The sequence below is a fragment of the Zosterops lateralis genome (assembly GCF_965231275.1).
Source record: "Zosterops lateralis genome assembly, chromosome: 1".
Classification (NCBI taxonomy): Eukaryota; Metazoa; Chordata; class Aves; order Passeriformes; family Zosteropidae; genus Zosterops; species Zosterops lateralis.
The window spans coordinates 67607148-67626401 of record NC_139762.1 but is presented as its reverse complement, the minus strand read 5'-3'; the positions used below and the strand labels follow the sequence as shown (position 1 = coordinate 67626401).

Below are 19254 nucleotides of genomic sequence, written 5' to 3'. Positions count from 1 at the left end.
ATAATGAGTCTTAAACAAACAAACAAGCGTGCCCTCCCTGCCCAATACTTGTAGTGCGTGTTCTTATTTCTTCTTCCATAAATTCATAATCATCAAAACTGTTTATGTGAAAGTTAATCTTCTCATATGGTTGTCTGATTCTCAGAGGAATGATATTTAAGAAAGCAGCAAACATCACAAGAATCACAATAAAGTTATGAGAGGATTTTTGGGCGTTATGGTTATGTGTAAGTTTTGAATTGAAGTTTTTAGAAAAATAAATGTATGGGCAGATGGTGATATTTACTTAAGGAAAGCTGAATTCATTATCTGACTAGGACTGGGTATTTCAAGCAGCTGTTTGAAAATGAGAACTCACTTTCCATGAAGGAGAACGTATGTTTCAGAAAAATGGAGTCTCCTTTTCAAAATGTGAGACTATCCCTTGCTTAGCCTCTATCAGAGTGGTTTCTGGTGTGCAAGTGAATTCCTTTAAGAACGTTCTCAGTAATGATCAAGAGCTAATTTGGTGAAATAGTTCTGTAAACTCTTAACTGCCCCCCTGCCAAAGGCAGTAATTTCTGAAAGTTTGAACACTAGATAAAATTTGTAGCTGTTCTTTATTTCTAAAGATACTCCACCAGAAAAAGGATTAAACCAAATATTCAGTAATCTTACTCTTCCCCGCCAGGTTTAATTTCTGTCTACCCAGCTTGCCTTTATTTTGATCAATTGAGATACAATTACTTCAGGAAATAGACCTATGAAAAACTTCTAGATATAAGCCAGAAGAAAGAAAGCCAAATGTGGCCATACTCCTTTTACAGATTTTACCTTTTACAGATTTGTTTTTTTCTGGGACTCTCTATTCTAGTATGTCTGTTCTCTTTGCCTACATATTCCGTGAGAGTATGAAAAATAGTCTCACCTTGTGTATTTTGTTACTTACACTTGTTTTCCTTATGTTCCTGTGGAAAGCTAGCCAGATATTGTAATATACTGAAGATTGAAAGGTATCCCTTGAAAACTGTGGTGCGTTTATTATTGTTTATGTACTTTTATCCCCCCGGTATTTAAGATGACTTTCACAGAAAATTCTTTCACTCAGAAAGCCTGTGGCCCTATAATTCTTGGTTCATAGAGAAATATAAGTCAGTTTGTTTGTAGCAGATGCCTTTCCCCAGTCACTTAACTTCTAATGCCTCTGTTTTCCCATTCCATAATAAGCAAATTTTAGTGCTTAATTATTTTACTGGAACCTTTGCTAGTATTTCTGAAGCCCAACTATAGATTTTCAAATAATTTTTCATCTCAGAATGGGCTTATGCATATGGAGTGACTGAAAGATTCATCACTCTCAAGACTCTTTGTTTTTGGAATTATGTTTGAACTCTACAGAGAATGCAGCTGTGTACATATGAAGCACAAAGCCTGTCTGTGAACAGGGAGGATGTGTAAAGATGGCCCTTTGATGGGAAATGAGTTCTTCAGTTCAGACAACTTGAAGAATCTCATCACTTTGCTTTCCTGGTATCTGACAAACCTGCCTCCCCTGTACAGCAGTGGAAGCTGTGAAAACAGCCATCCTGGGGAACATATGGAAAAAAGGGTTTTGTGCTCACTGCAAAATCCTAACATTGGTTCTGACTATATGGAGTCTTTATCGTGAATCTTGTGCAATACTCATATGTGAATTTAAGAAACTGTTTATATATAAATATATGACTTGTCTGGCCATCTGTTTTTCCACAGCGGTTCAGTAGTTTGAAAGGTTAAACTGGTTTTGTGTGGCATTAAAGAAAAATTAGTGATGATTGCATAGCATGTGCCACATGCATCAGGTAGATGTGGAACATGTTCTGCAGCTTCTGCTAATGGGGGAGATGATACAGCAATAAGTTAATTGCTTATTATAAGCAAGTTCTGACTGCTGAAGGGCACTGTTAGGTTTCTGAGTTTCTCTTAAGTATTATTTGGTCATTGCCAAATGTTTTAATTGGATGAAAAATATTATTCTGCAGAAAGCCTAATGTTTATTCATCTTTAAAGAGCATCATCTGAAATGGGGTTCAGGCTAGGTCTAGAGTCATTAATACTGGTGCAGTCATGCAGAAGCCTGATAACTGAATAAAATATCCAAGCTGGAATTTCACCACAAGAGTATTTTCCATGTTCTGAAGTCAAAAGACTGGTTTGTAATGGGAACTTTGTCATACTGATCAAGCAGATATTTGGATTTATCTATCCCTAAGATAATAGCAATTCCTACAGCAACATTGCAGTTCCTAACTCAAACATTTTTAATTTCTTTTCTTTCTCTAGATCATAAAATAGTCTACAATGGCAATGCTCTGGAAATTCATGAGAGTAGCTAAGTATTCTAAAACAGCTTTATCACCAAAAGTAAAAGTAAGAGGAATTCCCACCCATTCAAGGCATTCTTCATCCAAGTCTGTACCTTCAGATTTTACTGCCAGTGCACCCTGCTCAAATACTGTGGAACTGCTTGGTAAATCTTATCCTCAAGATGACTACAGCAATGTCACAGAGAAGATTCTTTCCAAGGTGGGGAAGAACTTGCACAACAGAAAACATCACCCTTTGTGGCTAATCAAGGAACAGGTGAAGGAGCACTTCTACAAACATTATCTAGGGCGCCTTGGGACTCCGCTCTTTTCTGTGTATGATGGTCTTTCTCCGGTGGTTACAGTCCAGCAGAATTTTGATAGTTTGCTTATTCCACAAAACCATGCCAGCAGGAGGAAAGAGGATAACTATTACTTGAATCGTGAGCACATGCTAAGAGCACATACATCGGCTCATCAGTGGGACTTGATACACTCTGGCCTGGACGCCTTCCTGGCAGTGGGAGATGTCTACCGCCGGGACACAATTGACAACACCCACTACCCGGTCTTCCATCAGATGGAGGGAGTGCGCCTCTTCTCCTGCCACGAGGTATGAATTCTCTAGCTGAGGTGAAAGACATTTTGCGTAAGTTGCTTGGTCTTGTGTTTGCTGCAAGCGAACTTCATCTGCATAAACAAGGTTCACGCACGTAAGCATGTTGCAGGAACAATGTTATACTGCACAGTGGTAAAAATCGAGTGGATTATCGTATAGCAGTATTTTTAATTTGTGAAAAATGTAGATGGAACTTGTTCAATTTGAAAACAACCATAAGATTCCCTAGGAAAATATGAAAAAATGGAAAGACAATATTATTGAAAGCTGGCAAAGTGAAACATAATCTGAAATGAAACAACTTGTTCGGTTAATGATCTGCACAACTGAATTCTATTTCTGTCACAACTCTCTTCTGGTGAGATCACTTTACCAAAACCTCTATCAAATCAATTCTTGAAGGACTCACTGGATGCGAGTTGTTACAGCTACTTCCCAAGTACAGTTCTCACTGGCGTTTTTTCTTTTAATAGTGCCAACCTTCTGTAAATGAATGTCATTTTCTAGGGAATTGTTCCATTCTTCATCTCATCCTAAAGCTGCATTGAAGGATTCATCTGTTGCAGCCAATAGTTATGTGTGGTGCATGCACAGTAAACCCATCAGAGTCCAGAGGCATCAGCTAAAGAGCTCTAGCTTGAGGTCCAAGACTCTTAAGTTTATATGTTTTGTTGGCACAGCCTGCATGTTCTGCAAATGCCTGGGTGTCATTAAGTACTCTGCTGCATCATTGATCAGCGGTAAATATAAGCCAGTTTGTTTTCCAAATAGTAATTGATTTGTATAATTTGTGTATGCTTGTAGCAATACTGCCAAATTCACAGTTCTATAACTAAAACTAGCTTATTCTAATAATACTGAGATGTAGACCGTTCTTAATGCGCTTGCCAACGGGTGACAGGAGCTTGGCAGAGAAGCCTGATGCCTTTGGATGCCTGAGGGGAAACTAAGGTAATCATAGAGCACTGCTCTTCTCTGTGATGGAAGGGGCTCGTGCTGCCTGCACTGCCCTTTCCCACCCCGTGCAGCCGCTGCTTGTTCCACTGTGGACACTTATCTGCCTCTGCAGGTGTCCCTAGAGCCACGTGCTGCCGAATCCAGCCTGCAGCTGCCTCTCTGGTAACCACAAAATGGAAACATTGCAGACTTACCCAGCCTTGTTTGTTTGCTGTTCTTTTCACATAGGCCTATTTAGGAATACAATCAGGGTATATGGTATACTATACTATATTAAGAAACTACCATCTTTTAATTGTTTTTGTTTGTCACAACCTTTTTTTTTTTTTTTTCTTAACTTGAGTAGAAGTTTAATCATTTTATCTGCCACAAAATTATAACATCAATATTCTTGCAGGGTGAAATTCCTGCAGCCTTGGGTGTGATTGATCATTGAAATACTTCTTAATGAATATACCCCTCAAGAAATGTTGGTCCTGATGATAGACTATTTCTTTCTACTCTACAAATTTAATAATAGGATTTGAATAACTCGGAACAGTGTTACAGAAATGTTTTCACTGAAACAGAGTTCTATCTAAAAATATACAATTCTTAATAATCTAATTCATTACATCAGAGATTGTTTCTTTTTCTCTTCTTTCTTTTTCCCCAAGAATATGATTGAAATGTTATTGGAGAGCTTTCTGTACTGTTGAAGAAAATATAGTGGTGTATGATGTGTAAAGTGTTGTTTATTGGGCAATGTGCAAAAATTATAAACCTGAGCATGATCTGATGCGTCCTTTTTTTGCTTCAGTTTGTGTTTCAATATGTATCCCTTTTTACAGTCATAATCACAAGAGCCTTGTGGAAAAAAACAAATGTGTAATTCTGAAACTTCACTGGGGACTGTTTCTGTGTTTTGTATTCTGGTTGTCTATTCAGAATAATCCACATTTAAATAATTCCAGAAGGAACCATCTAAGCAGAACAAAGACTAAATAGAGGTAATACTACATGAGAGAAATACTCTGATATTCATTTATTTATGCTCAAGTTTAAGCTGTAACCCACTGAGCAGAAACGTGTGATTGTCAGGGCTTGTTAACCTTGTCTCAGACTTTTCATTCCTAACCAGGCTACAGTCTCTGGTGAGAGGAAATTTGCACAAGTACCAAGGATCAGAATCTTTGGAACCAGGGGAAAAACTCCTAGCTCTTAGCTACAAGCCATGGGTACATTTCATGTTATGGCCAATACAATAATTTTACGTGCTGTTGTCAGTTTGCTGCTCTAATTTGTTTTTTTGGTTTTTACATTTATCATTCACTGTCTTCACAGTGTAAGTTACCACAGACCTAAGAAGACGTGAGAAGAAAGACAAAAGCCTAGAGGATTTTATAAGAACGTGAATTTAGAGGAATTTGATGTTTGATCTCAGTTTAGGAGGTGTGGCGGAAATCAGTTTATCCTCAGCTGAAATTTTAGGTAGGATACAAAAGATATGAGAGATGTACAAAAGTGTGTCTCCTTTACAAATCCCAAATTCCATAGTCATGACTAGGTTAAAACTCCTGCCCTGTGATGGAAGCCTTCAGCATAATCTTTTATATCAAAGTTAAAATCAGTATGTTGAAGTAAGATCTGGAAAAACAAATGAAGTATGGCAGTTTTACAGTATTTTTTCTGAGATATTTCTGAGCTGTTTTCTTTTTTGACTATAGGTTTTTTCGTAATAGTTGGTTGATTACTTTTTAAAGAGAAAAGTAATCTGTAATTCAAAGATGGGCAGGTAACTGATGTCTTTCTGCAGCTTAGTATGAGGGTAAATATTGAAGTACTAAAGAGATTCCCATCTCCCAAACTACCTCATTGCTACAAGAATAATTCATGCTTAAATTTCTAATAAACATGCATAAATTTCTCATTTTTAAAAAATGTCCATGAACTGCCAGCAAAGAACATCTGGAAATACATTTAGACAGGTTTCAATACGTTTAAAAGGTGATCATTATCTGAATGTAATAGAAGAACAGTTAGAAAGTGACTAATATAAATAGTTAAAACCAGAACCAAAAATAGCTTCCCAGATCTATTTCAGAATTCTGAACAAAAAGTGAATTGTTCTTCCTAAACAGTAGTTTTGCCCTTGAATACCAAATGATACCCTTTGGTATTCAATTCCTCCAACATTCCTGTTTTTCTTCTAATTGGTGTTTGGATTTTTTTTTTTCCTTCTGTGGTGTATAGCTTTTTTTTTCTTTTGGATAGTGCTTTGGATTGGCAATTTTGTTACTGCTGTAATCAGACTTGAATTGGCCAGTTTTCCTGGGTGGATTATAAGAGAAGTTATTTCTATGCTATGCCTTTGGTGCAGTTCCATAACTTACGGAAAAGAGAAAAAAAATCTCAACTAAATTGCACTTTGTGCATGTCAGCCAGAAGAGGGAGCCAATATAAACCCAATGGCAGTCAATGAACAGATTTCAGTTGGTAACAAAAAATGTTTACAAATTTGAAGGAGACTTCATACAGTGTTTTATAGTCTGTACTGAATTATACATAAATTTTAAGGGGGACAGATGCTAAAACACAGGAATTGCTCCTCTAATTTAGTAACCTTGTTCCAGTGGAGGCCAATATAAGATTGTTTAGATGAAAAAATGATGCTCTCATCAAGCTTGTTTGTGCTAGATGTAGTAGGGATACATCTTTATTCTCCACTGAAATGCTTATGGTGGAAATGGAAACTTTTTTCTTAGGATGCAATGGAAAAAGGGTAAATATTCTAGTTACAAATAAAGGATTGCTCCTCCAAAGCACTATATATAATTTTAAAAAATCAGTATTGTAGCTTCTAGTGTTTATATGCTGAAGTGTAAAGACTCTTGTTCTAGGTAATAGAAGATTAGTACATTTTCTCCTTTTCATCTAAATACATACTCCTTTTCTTATCTTCCCATACTTGACTGCCTTGGCAACATTCCTGATGTATTGTTGAAAAGAAAAAGATGTGGCTTTTATCCTTTTCCTTGTGGTTTGGGATGATGTGAACTCCTGATTGACCACTCATCTGCCGTTTTGGGTTTTTTTGAATTGAGTGCCATGCTGGGTTTCCTCTTGGAAAACTTGCATCTTTAGGTTTGAATTCTTCAAAATCCTATATGGTACTGCAGCTGTGGACATTATGCTTTTGCTCTGACATTGTATCAAAGAAAAGCTCCTTTCTTGTCTTTGGTCCCTTTTTTAAAATCCTTGTATGTAAAGGAATTTAAATCCATTTATAGTGTTCCAGGGATCAACCTATTTTATGGAATGATTTGGAGCTTTTACAGTATGCTTGTGAGTGAGAGTGGGAGTCATAATAGCAGTATTTAGCTGGGCACCAAGGAACAAATATTTTAAAAGGCTTAAATGTCCAAGGAAAGGTACCCTTCTTAGCCCTCAAGAACTTCTGGATAGGGTTGTGAGCAAAGCTTTGATCCCAAAGAGCCTGAGAGACAGCCCTCCTTCTCACAGGAGCAGAGGCACTTGAACTAGATTCACCTTAGTGCAAAAAAAAGGAGCAGCAGCATTACTTTGCTAGAATATTTGGAGGTGAATTTATTCCTGAAGCTGTAGTTGAACTGAGTGGTCAGGATAAAGAGCCCGGCTAGTTTAGGTGGAATTGATTTCATTTTCTCTGGTATTAATGGTGAACATTCAGTATTTTCCAAGTTGTGGTGTATAAATCATGCTGTAATAAATCTTCACTGATCCGAGGATCCAAATTGTATTCTTTGTTATTTTTATTCAAAAACTTGACAGTGAAGGGCATGAGAAGGTCTGTTAGATTTTCATAGTGATCCAGGGTCTAGAAAGTTTGAAAATTGATGGTGCATCTTTTACTGCAAAGACTTCATTTTTTTTTTTCAGACTTTGTCTTACATGTTGTTGTCCAGCTAAAACAAAACCCAAACAAACCAAGAAACCTTTTCAGAATAAAGCAGTTGAATCTATTCAATGCAATATTTAAATTGTGGGGAAAAAAAAAAAAAAAAAAAAAAAAAAAAAAAAAAAAAAAAAAAAAAAAAAAAAAAGGGAAGTGTCCACAAGTGTATTTGGGAAGTCCAAGGTGCTTAAAAGTAAAGGAGTTTCTACTGCTACAGAAACAGAAGTCTATCATAGATGTCTCATTATATCAGGTATCTGTGTAGCAGTGTTACTTTTTCTTTCAGGTTTGAAAACATCTTTATCATTTTCCCTTTTCTTACAGAAACACTTTGATTACGTTAGGAAAAAAAAAAAAACAACTCAAAAAAGCCCCCAGCCCTCTACTTCCAAAGAAACAACAGAGGTTAGCTTTCTTCATTGTAGTTGGAGAACTGGAGTGGAAGGATGTAGAAATTCAGGTGACCACCTTCAAGCTTGTGGGTTGAAGTAATCCGGAAATCCTTATTGATATACAGTGAAGAGCCTTCTGTCATGTGGATCATGGGCTGTATATCTCATTGGTGTTTGAAGCTGGCTGCATCAGGGTGTATGGTTACACCTTGGAGCCTGACTGAGACTGAAATTAGGTTTTCTCTTTGAACAATCTATTGGTGGCATCATCTTCATCATTCCTGATCCATTAGTTGAGTCTTGAGTTCCACAGCACATTTAAAATGTTGTGGAAAGGGTTTGCTATTCATAAGTGGATTCAGAGTACAGCTGTTGTTGGTTCATTTTTAGAGATACTTATTAGGGCTAGTGAGACAAAATGTTTTTGGTGTGGCAAGGTTGGGTGTAGTCACATGCAGATCCTCATATAGAGATAATCTTAAATGCTAGTTTGCCTTTTGAGTTTAAGTACATGAGCATGATTTATTCATTATCTTAATCACTGGTGTATGTATGCATGAGTGGCAGGAGGAATACACAACTGCATTGTGGAAAGACAGGATATAGTTACAGATCTCTCTGATCTGAAATCTACATTGAATGCCATCCTGCAGAGACACTTAATTTTGAATACTAAATGTATGGATAGTGAAAGGATGTGGGACTAAAACAGTCAAGTGACTGAGGAAACATTGGGGTCTTTGTTTAAATCACAAATGTTACTTCTGTCCTTCATGCCAGGCTGAGAAATACTGGAATGTGCTTTTGAAGGACCATAGCTCCATTTTTACTTGTCCAGTTAAAACTCTGTCTTCTTGCCATTACATGTTATCAAATTTTAATTTATTTTTATTATGAGCTAAACTGTGAGTAAATTTCATGTCACATGGTTAGGTCACTTCAATTCCTTTCTGCCTTTTCCTTTGTAATGCAATATCAGTGAGATATGCTGATAAATCCTGGTAAGTGTTAATTCTTTTGACTTCTTCTTGGTGATACAATATTCAATGTTTTGCACACCTTCACTCAAAGAAAAATCCTCTTGTCCTTACATTAGACAGACATGTAGGTACTCGATTTATGGCTACAGGAAATTTCTTTCCTGCTTGTAGTAGTGACTGATGGTATTCCATACAATAAGATAGTGCATGCTGCTTTAGTCTGCACTGAAGGAATGAATGTAGGTGAAAATGTCTTCTTGGATGTCTCAGTGTTTTATGCAAGATGCTGGTATTTTTTTTTCCTCCATTGGCTCAGTTATGTGCTTGAGAAAAATTGACATCCAAAAGGAGTGACTGTTGGTGATTCTTCATTTTATTCAAGCTTTGACTTTCCTGGCTTTATGTATACAGAAATGTTGAGGTGTTTCTAATCCAAGACATGTACTTAGCACAGTTCAATCACTGTAATAGTGAAATGGGTGTATTGGTTTAAAGCTGCTCGTGTTGACATAGCAATGTTAGTGAATGGAAAGTCAGGAATAAATATTAATACAACTGTAAGGTATCTCTTTTTTTCTTGGTATAATCCCATCTGCAGCTGATGGAGCCTCTATGGAGAATACCAAAATGCCTCTCATGCCTGACTGTAAGGGGGGCTGTTGTCTTGCCTGTTCCAGGAACTTCCCTATGGCTGTTTTCAGAGCCTGTCTGAACTGGACTAGAGTCACGCCTGTGCCCAAACTGACCCAGCCCTGTTCCATGTGCCAGCTTGTCTCTTGGTGCTGCTAGTATGCTGATACTTGATTACCAAACCGAACTGACCATTTTCACATCCCTCAGTTTTTTCCCTTCTCCCTTCCTTTCTACTGCCTGTCTGGAGCCACCTCCCAGCCTGGCTCAGTGCACTGCTGCATGGACCCTTGTCCTGGCTGGGGGAAGGAGATAGTGTATATGACTGGTTTGGCAGGATTAGGGCTCAGGCAGGTGACAGGGCTGGATTATGATTCAGTGTATTTAATGGTTCTTGCATGTGTCCACATCTGATATAAACCACTGAAATAGAATTTTGCTTAAGACTGTAATTGTGATATCAACATTTCAGAAATAATACAACAGTAAGGAAAAATATTTCTTTGTACTTGTTGATACATATGCTGTATTTTAAAGGCTGGTGTCCAGACTGTCTGTTCTTTGCAGTGGTCTGAGAAGCCAGTCTTAAGCTGAAGGGAGGAGTGAAGGGAAAAAGGAGGAAGAGAGTTTCATGTTCTAAAATACTGCTGATAGGTAAAATAACAAATGTACCTTCTAATGTGTAAATACAGTGTATTCTGGTACAAAGAGGGAACATCTCTGTTGCCTGAAGGGTGTTTCTGGCTTAGTGAGTGAGTGAGTCAGTCAGTCAGTAGAAAAAATAGCTACCTGTGTAGGGTAGTTCAGAGCAGGAACCTAATTTAGCCACTCTGTTCCTCTGTGAGGGAGCCTGTGTCTCTCCACTGGCCACCTGGTGAGCCTAAGACAATTATCCTCCCTAGGCTAAGGCTGGTCTCTCTGAATTCCCCTGACTTTCAAAACCACATGCTGGATGACCAGTCTGCCTTGCTGACAGCACATTGAGGGAGAAATTATCTGCTTGTTCCAGTCAAGGTAGGAATAACATCAGTAAGAAGGGGATTTAATCTTTCAGATGACCACTTGAATAAAAAATCTGTTATTTAAAAGTGTGATGCTTAGTGCTACTGGATTTTTTTTTTTTCGTATTCCTTCAATCCACTGTGGTGCTAGTTTGCCTGCTATCTAAACTTGAACTCTTCATTCATTGTGTCTGTAGGAAATGTGCTAAAAACTAGTCCTAATTAATTGTATCTAGCATTTGTGGACTATCAGAGATTCACTTGAACTTTTTGTTTAGAGCATTTAGTGCTCCGAAGGCATTGAACTGCAGTTAAAACAACTTCTGTGGGCATCCATGAGTTGTTAAGGTTACACACTATTCGTGGCATCTCCTGAGTAAGAGCTATTTATGCTGGGAGGCTTAATGGGAAGAAAATCTCAGTGCATGTTTTTTCCCCTCTATGTGTGCCTGATTGACTAGGGGAAGGTAGAGGAGGAGGAGTAGGAAAGGGCACTAGAAACACCTTTACAACTGGCTCTCCCTACCCTCCAGACTTCACCCCAGATATGGGGGTTCTCTACAGCTGTAAGGATTTCCAACAAAAATACCCTTTAGAGTGTAAAATGGCCTGCACAGATCCTCTAACAATGTTGTTTAATGAATGTGTTTTATTTGTCTCTCTGAGAGGATATAGATTTGCTGGTATGTATCTGGCCAGGATAACCTGGCCAGAAACATGGGGATATGCAGAGAACAGAAATCTTCAATTTGCAGCAGATGTGGTGGGAAGCAGCATCTGAATGAAGAGCGAGTCTGCCACGTCCCAAAACAGCTGTCTCTGTGCTTTGTAACTTATCTGGAAACCCCCACCTGAGATCAAGAAACCTTAAATGCTCCATAGGCAAAATTCCTGGTCACAAAAAGGATGCTGTGTGTGGGAATATACAGGAAAATGGTAGTTCTTAAATGAATATAAACTGTACCCAGGATGAATAAACTGTAAGCAGTTTAAATCTCATTAAACTGTCAGGGGTGTTTTTTTGTTTTGTGGGGGGTTTGGTTGGTTTGGTTGGATTGGTTGGTTGGGCTGGTGGTTTTTTTTTTTTGTTTTGGTTGTTTTTTTTTTTTTTTTTTTTGTTTGTTTGTTTGTTTGTTTTTTTTTTGTTTTGTTTTGTTTTGTTTTGTTTCTTTTTTTGTTGTATTGATATTTCTTTTATATCATTCAAGTACTAAAAGAGTTGAAGTTCTGATAAATGCCATTGTATTAATTGTGTTTTGTAATTTTTGGGGTGTAATTTACATACACTGTACAGAGTACTTTGATAACTTTCAAAGTAACTGAATCAGAAAAAGTGAGATGCTTATTTTGTAAGTTATTGTTTTCCTATAGCTAATCATATTAATTGAAGATATAGGACAGAAATGAGCCAGATGTAATTATTTGGTTATTTTTGTTCTTACGATGATTCATCTCTGCATTTAGTGAACAGAATTTGTATAAAGTTACAGTCTTTGTTTTTCACAGTGCAGATTTAGCAGGTAAGATTCCCACTTAAATCAGTGCAACTTCATTCTTTATTTTCGTTCAGGAGGTCACTGATGCAAAACATGGTGTTTTTGTGGTTTTGTTCTAGTTGTTCTCCAGCATTAAAGATGGTGAAGGTTTGCAGTTGTTTGAGCAAGGCCATCGCACTGCACACAAGCAGGAGTGTCACACCATGGAGGCAGTGAGGCTGGTGGAGTTCAACCTGAAGCAAGTGCTCACGAAGCTCATGACTCACATTTTTGGTGATGGTAAGTTCTTGCACCTTTCTCCCCAGATTGCTCATGGCTGTGGTCATTTGGGCTTTTGAAAAACATTTTGCTGGGTACCAAAGACAGGAAATTTAAGGGTTGTGTTGGAAGCTGCTAATACAGAAACAGCCAAGTGGGTTTTTCTAGGAGGCATCTCTGGGTTTTCCTAAATACTGGTGCACACTACATTCTGCTGACTCAGCAGGTCTTTGTGAAAATGTTTTGGTGTGCAGCATGTCAGAGTAACATAGTGGGCATGAATACAGGTGGGGACATGTGGAGACCCAACTGCAAGCACCAGTCTGGCAGAAGCTGTGTGCTAAAGGTCTGTCACTGTGGGTCCTGCAAGGAGAGGCAGCTCCAGCACAAAGCTGTGCAGGACACCCTCTGCTCCATCCTCGTCAGCCTCCCATATCCCTGGAGGGATGGAGCATGGGTGCAGCATTGCATCTGGGGTGCAAGAGAGCTTGGGTGTAGCTAGGGAGTGTTCAGATCCCACAGCAGCAGCATGGGGATGGTCAGGAGCAGGGAAGGGGTGTGTGTGTCCATGTACTGCTCCGCTGTGTGCGCACACAGCGCCAGGAGCGGTTCCCTTGTGCAGGGAAATTAAACCTTCTGGCTGAGGGCAGACCATGTTTGCTAAGTTCACTGCAAGCTGAACAGTAATTGTCTTTTGGTACTTACAGTGGAATGAGGAAGGGTAATGAATGTGTGTATGAATGAAGTATTCTCTCCTCAGAAATACCTGCTTTCAGTGTCAGGAACTGAATTTATAAATGGCCTGAGTCAAAATTGCTACATTAGTGCTATTTCCTGGCAGGGAGGCTGCTCTTCTGAGCTGATTCATTTTTCTGTTGAGGAAATACTGGGTGGTATTAGAATGCATGAGGTATCTTGCCTACTTTCTAAGGTCTTTTAAGATGTTTACTGCACTTAGAGCAGTAGTTCCAAGAATGGATTGATAATGATACCAAGTTCTATATATGACTGCTTGAATATTTTTCTGAATTTCTGAAGTTGACTTATAGCATGCAAAACTTCTACCACTTATTGCTCTATTCCACTTGGACAAAAATTTTTAAGTTCCTCAGCTCAGAACTTTTGGTAGGTGTATTTTACTTAACAGTGACCTTTTGAAACATACAAAATTGGGATGAAAGTGAACAACAGTAAGGATGATACATTTAGATCTACCTCAGATGCTGAGGATGTTTAAAGTCAGCAATTCGCAGAGTTATTAGTGGTATCTCAGACAGCAGTGACATCCTTCTCCAACTGTTCACAGATGCTGCACTTTAAACCTCAGCATGCTAGCTATTACTAGTTCTTATATAGTCCACACAGTAGCTAAAAAGATATTAAATATATTTGTAAATTATTTTAAATATATAAACTAAAAGTAGATGCCACCTTCTCACTGTTGGGATTTTCTATTTCTATACCCCATATATTTTTCCTGGAATACAAACACAAGATATCATTATTGAATTAAATTTAATTATAGATATATATGTGTATATGTATGTGTATTTCCCCTCCTGCCCCATTCATGGAGATACTGGAATTCAAAGTATTCAAAGTTCATATTAGGCACAAGGTAGATGAGATTAGTGCACTGCAACTGTCTTGGGGCACACATAAATAAATTTTGATAGCAGTCATCTTTTAACTAGCATTTTACTCTACACAATACTCTTGATTACTTTTTGTATCTTGACTCCTATAAATTTTAACTTAAAATTTAAAATGTGTTTAAATGTATTGCTCTTGGTAAATTTCTATGTTTTTCCTATATGTGGATATTTCATAAGGCCCCATGTTCTGTTAAAAGCAAAAATTTAATTCCTTTATACTTGACATCGATTCTGTTCTTTAATAACCTACGTTGTCAGCAGAATATTGTAGTGAAGTTGCACATCTTTTCTAGCAGGATAGCATGGCCACAGCTGCATTAAATGACTGAAATGTTTCACTGTTGTACAGTCAACTGTTTTTTATAGGCTGATTGTTTGGATTGTAGACTAAATCTGCTGTACATATTAGTTTTGCATAAAGTAGCTTGGACCTGAAGTCCTGGACTTGGAAGCTGTGCTTCTGCAATGCTTCTCTGGGAATTTACTAGCTCACGTTGATGATAGATTCAGGATCTCTGCAGGATCTCTGCAGAAAGGTCATTTCACTCACTTGCCTTCTTTTTTTTTTTTTTTTTTTTTTTTTTGTGTGTGTGTGTGTTGTTCTAGGATAGTTTTCATGATATTTAATGAGACAGTTGGGCTCTACCTGATTTCTACCACACTATTTGGACAATTCAGTGTTGACAAAACAAAGTTGCTTAAAAATCACTGTGTTGTTCTGAGGAAGGTTGAAGACTTAATAGAATCTGAACTTACCCTTATTACAAAAGTTTGTCCTTTTATGTGTTTCTGACTTTGCCAACAGGCAAAGGAATGACAGATGTTATCTGGAGCATCCAATCAGTTGTCTTAAAAACTTGACAGTGTAAAATAGTTCTTTTTATGGCATTTTCTGGTGATATGACATGCCTGATTTTGCATTCTACAAGTAACTGTCTTTCAGTTTCTTCCATTTTTCTGTCAGGAATCTATTTCAAATACTACACGTAGACATCACCTTTCTTAGTTCTCCTCTGTTGCCTCCATAAGGTGCACACTTAAAATCCCCTAATTTAAATTACACCTTCATCTCCCCATACTGTTCTGCCGGCTCAACGTAGGTAGTCTGTTAGTTCTCATTTTAGTTACTTAGTAACAAGGCTGTCCAAAATTTCCTCATAAAGTTAGCCAGTCTTTTTCAATTATGGTTCTATCTCTAACCCCTCTGTAGTTTGCCAAAAACTTTCTGTACCCTGAGAGATTCAGAAGTCATCTTCCCATAGCAAATAGAAAATAATGACTGTGTGCTGGTTCTGTGATTTGTTGGTTTACATGAAATGGCTCAAAATTCACTGCTGTCCCATATTTATCTACCCATTTTCTAGGCACTGGAAAAGAGAAGGCAGGAGAGTGAGTAATGCTGGGCTTTGATTGATGGCTTTGCCTCTGCTGATTCTCACAGAACCACCACTGGGATAACTTTTAAATTTAACATATTCTACTCATGCCCCTTCTTAATTCTGTCGTTCTGAGGCCTCCTTTGAGTGCATGGAGATCTATGAGTGTAAGGAGTTAAAAAAAACCCCATCATTTATCAAGGGCATAATGGTCTAGCTAATAACTTCTGAAAAAATGTGAGCTAATGCAGGTTTATATGGGCAGCCAGCTCCTGTCTGCTGCAAGTATGATGAATTATCTGAAACAACGAGGTGTGGAGTACTTACAAATCGACGCACACCTCAAGAGGCCACAGTTCAATACCTTCTGGGCTTCCCAACACCCTCCCTGCACCCCTCTCCTTTTTCTTCCATGACCTCGTCTCTAAAAATAATCCTCACAGCAGCAAAGAGAATTTCTGGTCACTGAAGACCATCTGGGTCTCAGGCTTTGTTGCTTCTGTGCTGTAGTGTAGCAATAGGCTGCTTTAATGTGTTTGATTTGTTCTTTTTTTCTTTTCTTTCTTTTTCAGTGCCTTTGGTCAAGCCTTTTTCATTATGAGACTCAATTAGGCTAGCACTTGTTTAGCTTAATGTCTGATAGCACCATTACTTTTGAGTGCAGGCTGCGACCAGTTCCTTACCTGGATTCAGTTTCAGAAATAACAATAATTATTCAGTATTTCCATACTGATCTGACATGTAAGTTACTCTACTGGGTCTTCATGGCAAGGTTTTGGTACCAGGGAAATTGCAGAGGTGGCTTCTGTGAGAAGCTGCCAGATGTTTGCTCCATGTCTGACAGAGCCAGTGCCAGCCAGCTCCAAGATGGACCCACTGCTGGCCAAGGCTGAGCCCATCAATGATGGCAGTAGCACCTCTGGGATAACACACTTCAAAAGGGAGAAAAAAAATCCTACACAATTTGCAGCCAGGGAGAGGAATGAGAACATATGTGAGAGACAGCCCTTCAGATACCTTTGAGACACAAGGTCAGTGGAAAGGAGGTGCTGCAGGTGCCTGAGCTGAGATTTCCCTGGAGCCCAGGATGCAGCCCATGGTGAAGCAGCTGTGCCCCTGAGCCCCTGGAGGTCCATGGGGATACAGAGATCCACCTGCAGCCCATGAAGGACCCCATGCTGGAGCAGGTGGATTCCCAAAGAAGGCAGGGACTCTGTTGGAAACCTGCACTGGAGCAGGCTTCTGGCAGGACCTGTAGCCCTGTGGAGAGACCCATGCTGGTGCCTGGAGCAGGAAGTTCCTGAAGGACTGCACACTGTGGAAGGGACTCATGCTGGTGCAATTAATGAAGAGACTGTCTTTTTTGGGCATGACTCCACCTTGGAGCAGGGGAAGAGTGGCAGAGAAAATGAGGGATGAACTGACCACAGCCCCCATTCCCCATTCCCATTGCTGGTGAGGAGGAGGTGGAAATTTTGCAAGTGAAGTTGAGCCTGGAAGAAGGGAGGCATGGGGGAAGTTGTTTTCAAGACTTAGTTTTTATTTCCCATTATCCTACTCTGATTTGATTAGTAACAAATTAAATTACTTTCCCCAAGTTGAGTCTGTTTTGCCCATGACTGTAACTGGTGAGTGATCTCTCCCTGCCCTTATCTCGACCCATGAGATATGGGTCCCTTTCATTATATTTTCTACCCCCAGTCCAGCTGAGGAGGGAAGTGGTAGAGCAGCTTTGCTGGGAACCTGGTGTTGAGCCAGAATCAGCCCAGCACCATTATGAGTGGACCTCTACCCTCTGGAAGGACTCCCATGAACACTGTGAGGCTCTGAAATGAGCAGGTGTGTTTGTGTAAACACAAATAATTTCTTTGAACTGGAAAAGTTAGAGTTTGTGTCTAGTGGTCAGGCCTTGGTTAGATTCAGCATTGTGCTCAACATAAGTGCCTGTTTTAAGACAGATATGTGTCTTTTTGGCCTCCTGAAGTTTCTAGAAATGATCAGTTTTGCCAGTATTTCATAGCTGTATGTGAAGAAATAAACTAGACCAAATCAGGAAAATTACAAAGTACTACAGGAAGCCTAATCATCATAATACTTTTAAGTCCTTAGTGGTGTAATTTGCTGAGTGTAAGCAATGCCCTTTACTCCGTGGGAATATATTGAGCACTAAGACAATATTTTGTATCTAAATAATAAATGTACCCATTTATTGTGTGATACTCTGTAGAAATGCAGTTAATGTTGCCAAATGCTGAGCACCCTTTGCTTTTCAGCGAAGTCTTCTAGAGCCAAAAATCTGAAAGAGCGCTTGCATATAAACTACAGAGGTATTCCCAAATGGCCTGGATACTCTATGAATAAAATTATTGTGGTATGTGGGATTAACTATTAATTTAGAGAACAGAATAAAGGTGAGAGTTGTTTCTTCATTGTGAATTTGTTTTTGCTTATTCAGAATGTTGTTTGTTTGCTTATTTGCATTTAAAACAGAAGCCTCTTAAGTACTAATATGCATTAAAGTTCAAAAAATAAAAAGACTGTTAAATTCTTTTTTTACCTTATAAAATTTGTTTTAATTAAGAATAAACAGCTGAGGAATCTTTATTTTCCCAGAGCTTCATTGTTTAAGTAATCAGAGGATTAATAAGAAACCATTATCTGAGTGTTGTTACTGAACACAAACTAGTTGAATATTCAATGTAGTTGCTACAGTTGCAAATTTTGCAAGCTAAATAAAATATTTTATATATGCATAGTCCAAGGATTAAAAATGCCAAGATCAGGAAATTAAAAGCATGTTTTCTGCATACTATACTATTGTATACATGACTCTTTTAATCTATGTATTTTTTTATTGTCATGCAGACAAAAAAGAGCAATAAAGTGATTGCTGTAAGTCACAGTACAATTGTGAATGAAACTATTGCAAATACTTCTACTTTTCTGAGTTCTATATACACAATTGTCAAAATACTTTTTCGTTACTCATATACTTTCCTGAGGTTGGTTTTTAAGAAAGCAGAAAAAAATCTAGAAGTAGCAGTCTGTTTGTTTTGATATCTGCCTTGCCATTTGAAATTTCATAGCATCTAGCAAAGTTCCCTGTGACTATTAGGAGGTATTTTGTTTTGGCCATGCATGTACACCTTTGTCGTAATTTATTGTTTCAGTTTCTGTAGCCACATTTCATGTTTCAGAAGTAATCAATGAAGATCTAATGCTTGAGGCTATATAAAATATTTTTATTTGAAGAACTTTTAGCATGAATCATGATATTTCATGTTTTACTTTCCTTTTATGAAACAACCCCCCAAAACCCTGAAGGTGAAACCAGGAATGTTAAGTTGCTGTCACCCACACTACCTTTGCAGTGCTCCTTATTTTTGAAGCTGGACCTGCCTGGTTCTTAATGATCCTAACTCTGATTAGCATTTGGCTTAACTGAAGAGAAGATGTATTTGGGGTTGAGGCATTAGCTTAGCTTAGAGGATTTGCATTTCAGTTCTCTTTTGAGTTTTTGTGTTTCTGAGACATCTTTCCTGACACCTAATGGTTAGAAAAAAATGTTTAGTGAAACAAAGCATCTGTAAATCATTAGAAGAACTAAAAACTCATCAAATATAATGAGGGCTTTGACAACAACTCTGCTTTTG

General features: G+C 38.3%; 1 protein-coding gene across 2 annotated transcripts in view; it reads left to right on the top strand.

Annotated features, from left to right (window-relative positions):
- The window catches only part of FARS2 (phenylalanyl-tRNA synthetase 2, mitochondrial), a 229026-nt gene that overhangs the window by 51068 nt on the left and 158704 nt on the right, over positions 1–19254 (top strand). For both annotated transcript variants that reach the window (XM_083875630.1, XM_083875631.1), the window contains 2 exons: positions 2302–2937; positions 12432–12591. In XM_083875630.1, the coding sequence (XP_083731756.1) occupies positions 2320–2937; positions 12432–12591 (778 nt within the window). In that variant the 5' untranslated portion in view covers positions 2302–2319. The remainder of the gene's footprint in view (positions 1–2301; positions 2938–12431; positions 12592–19254) is intronic.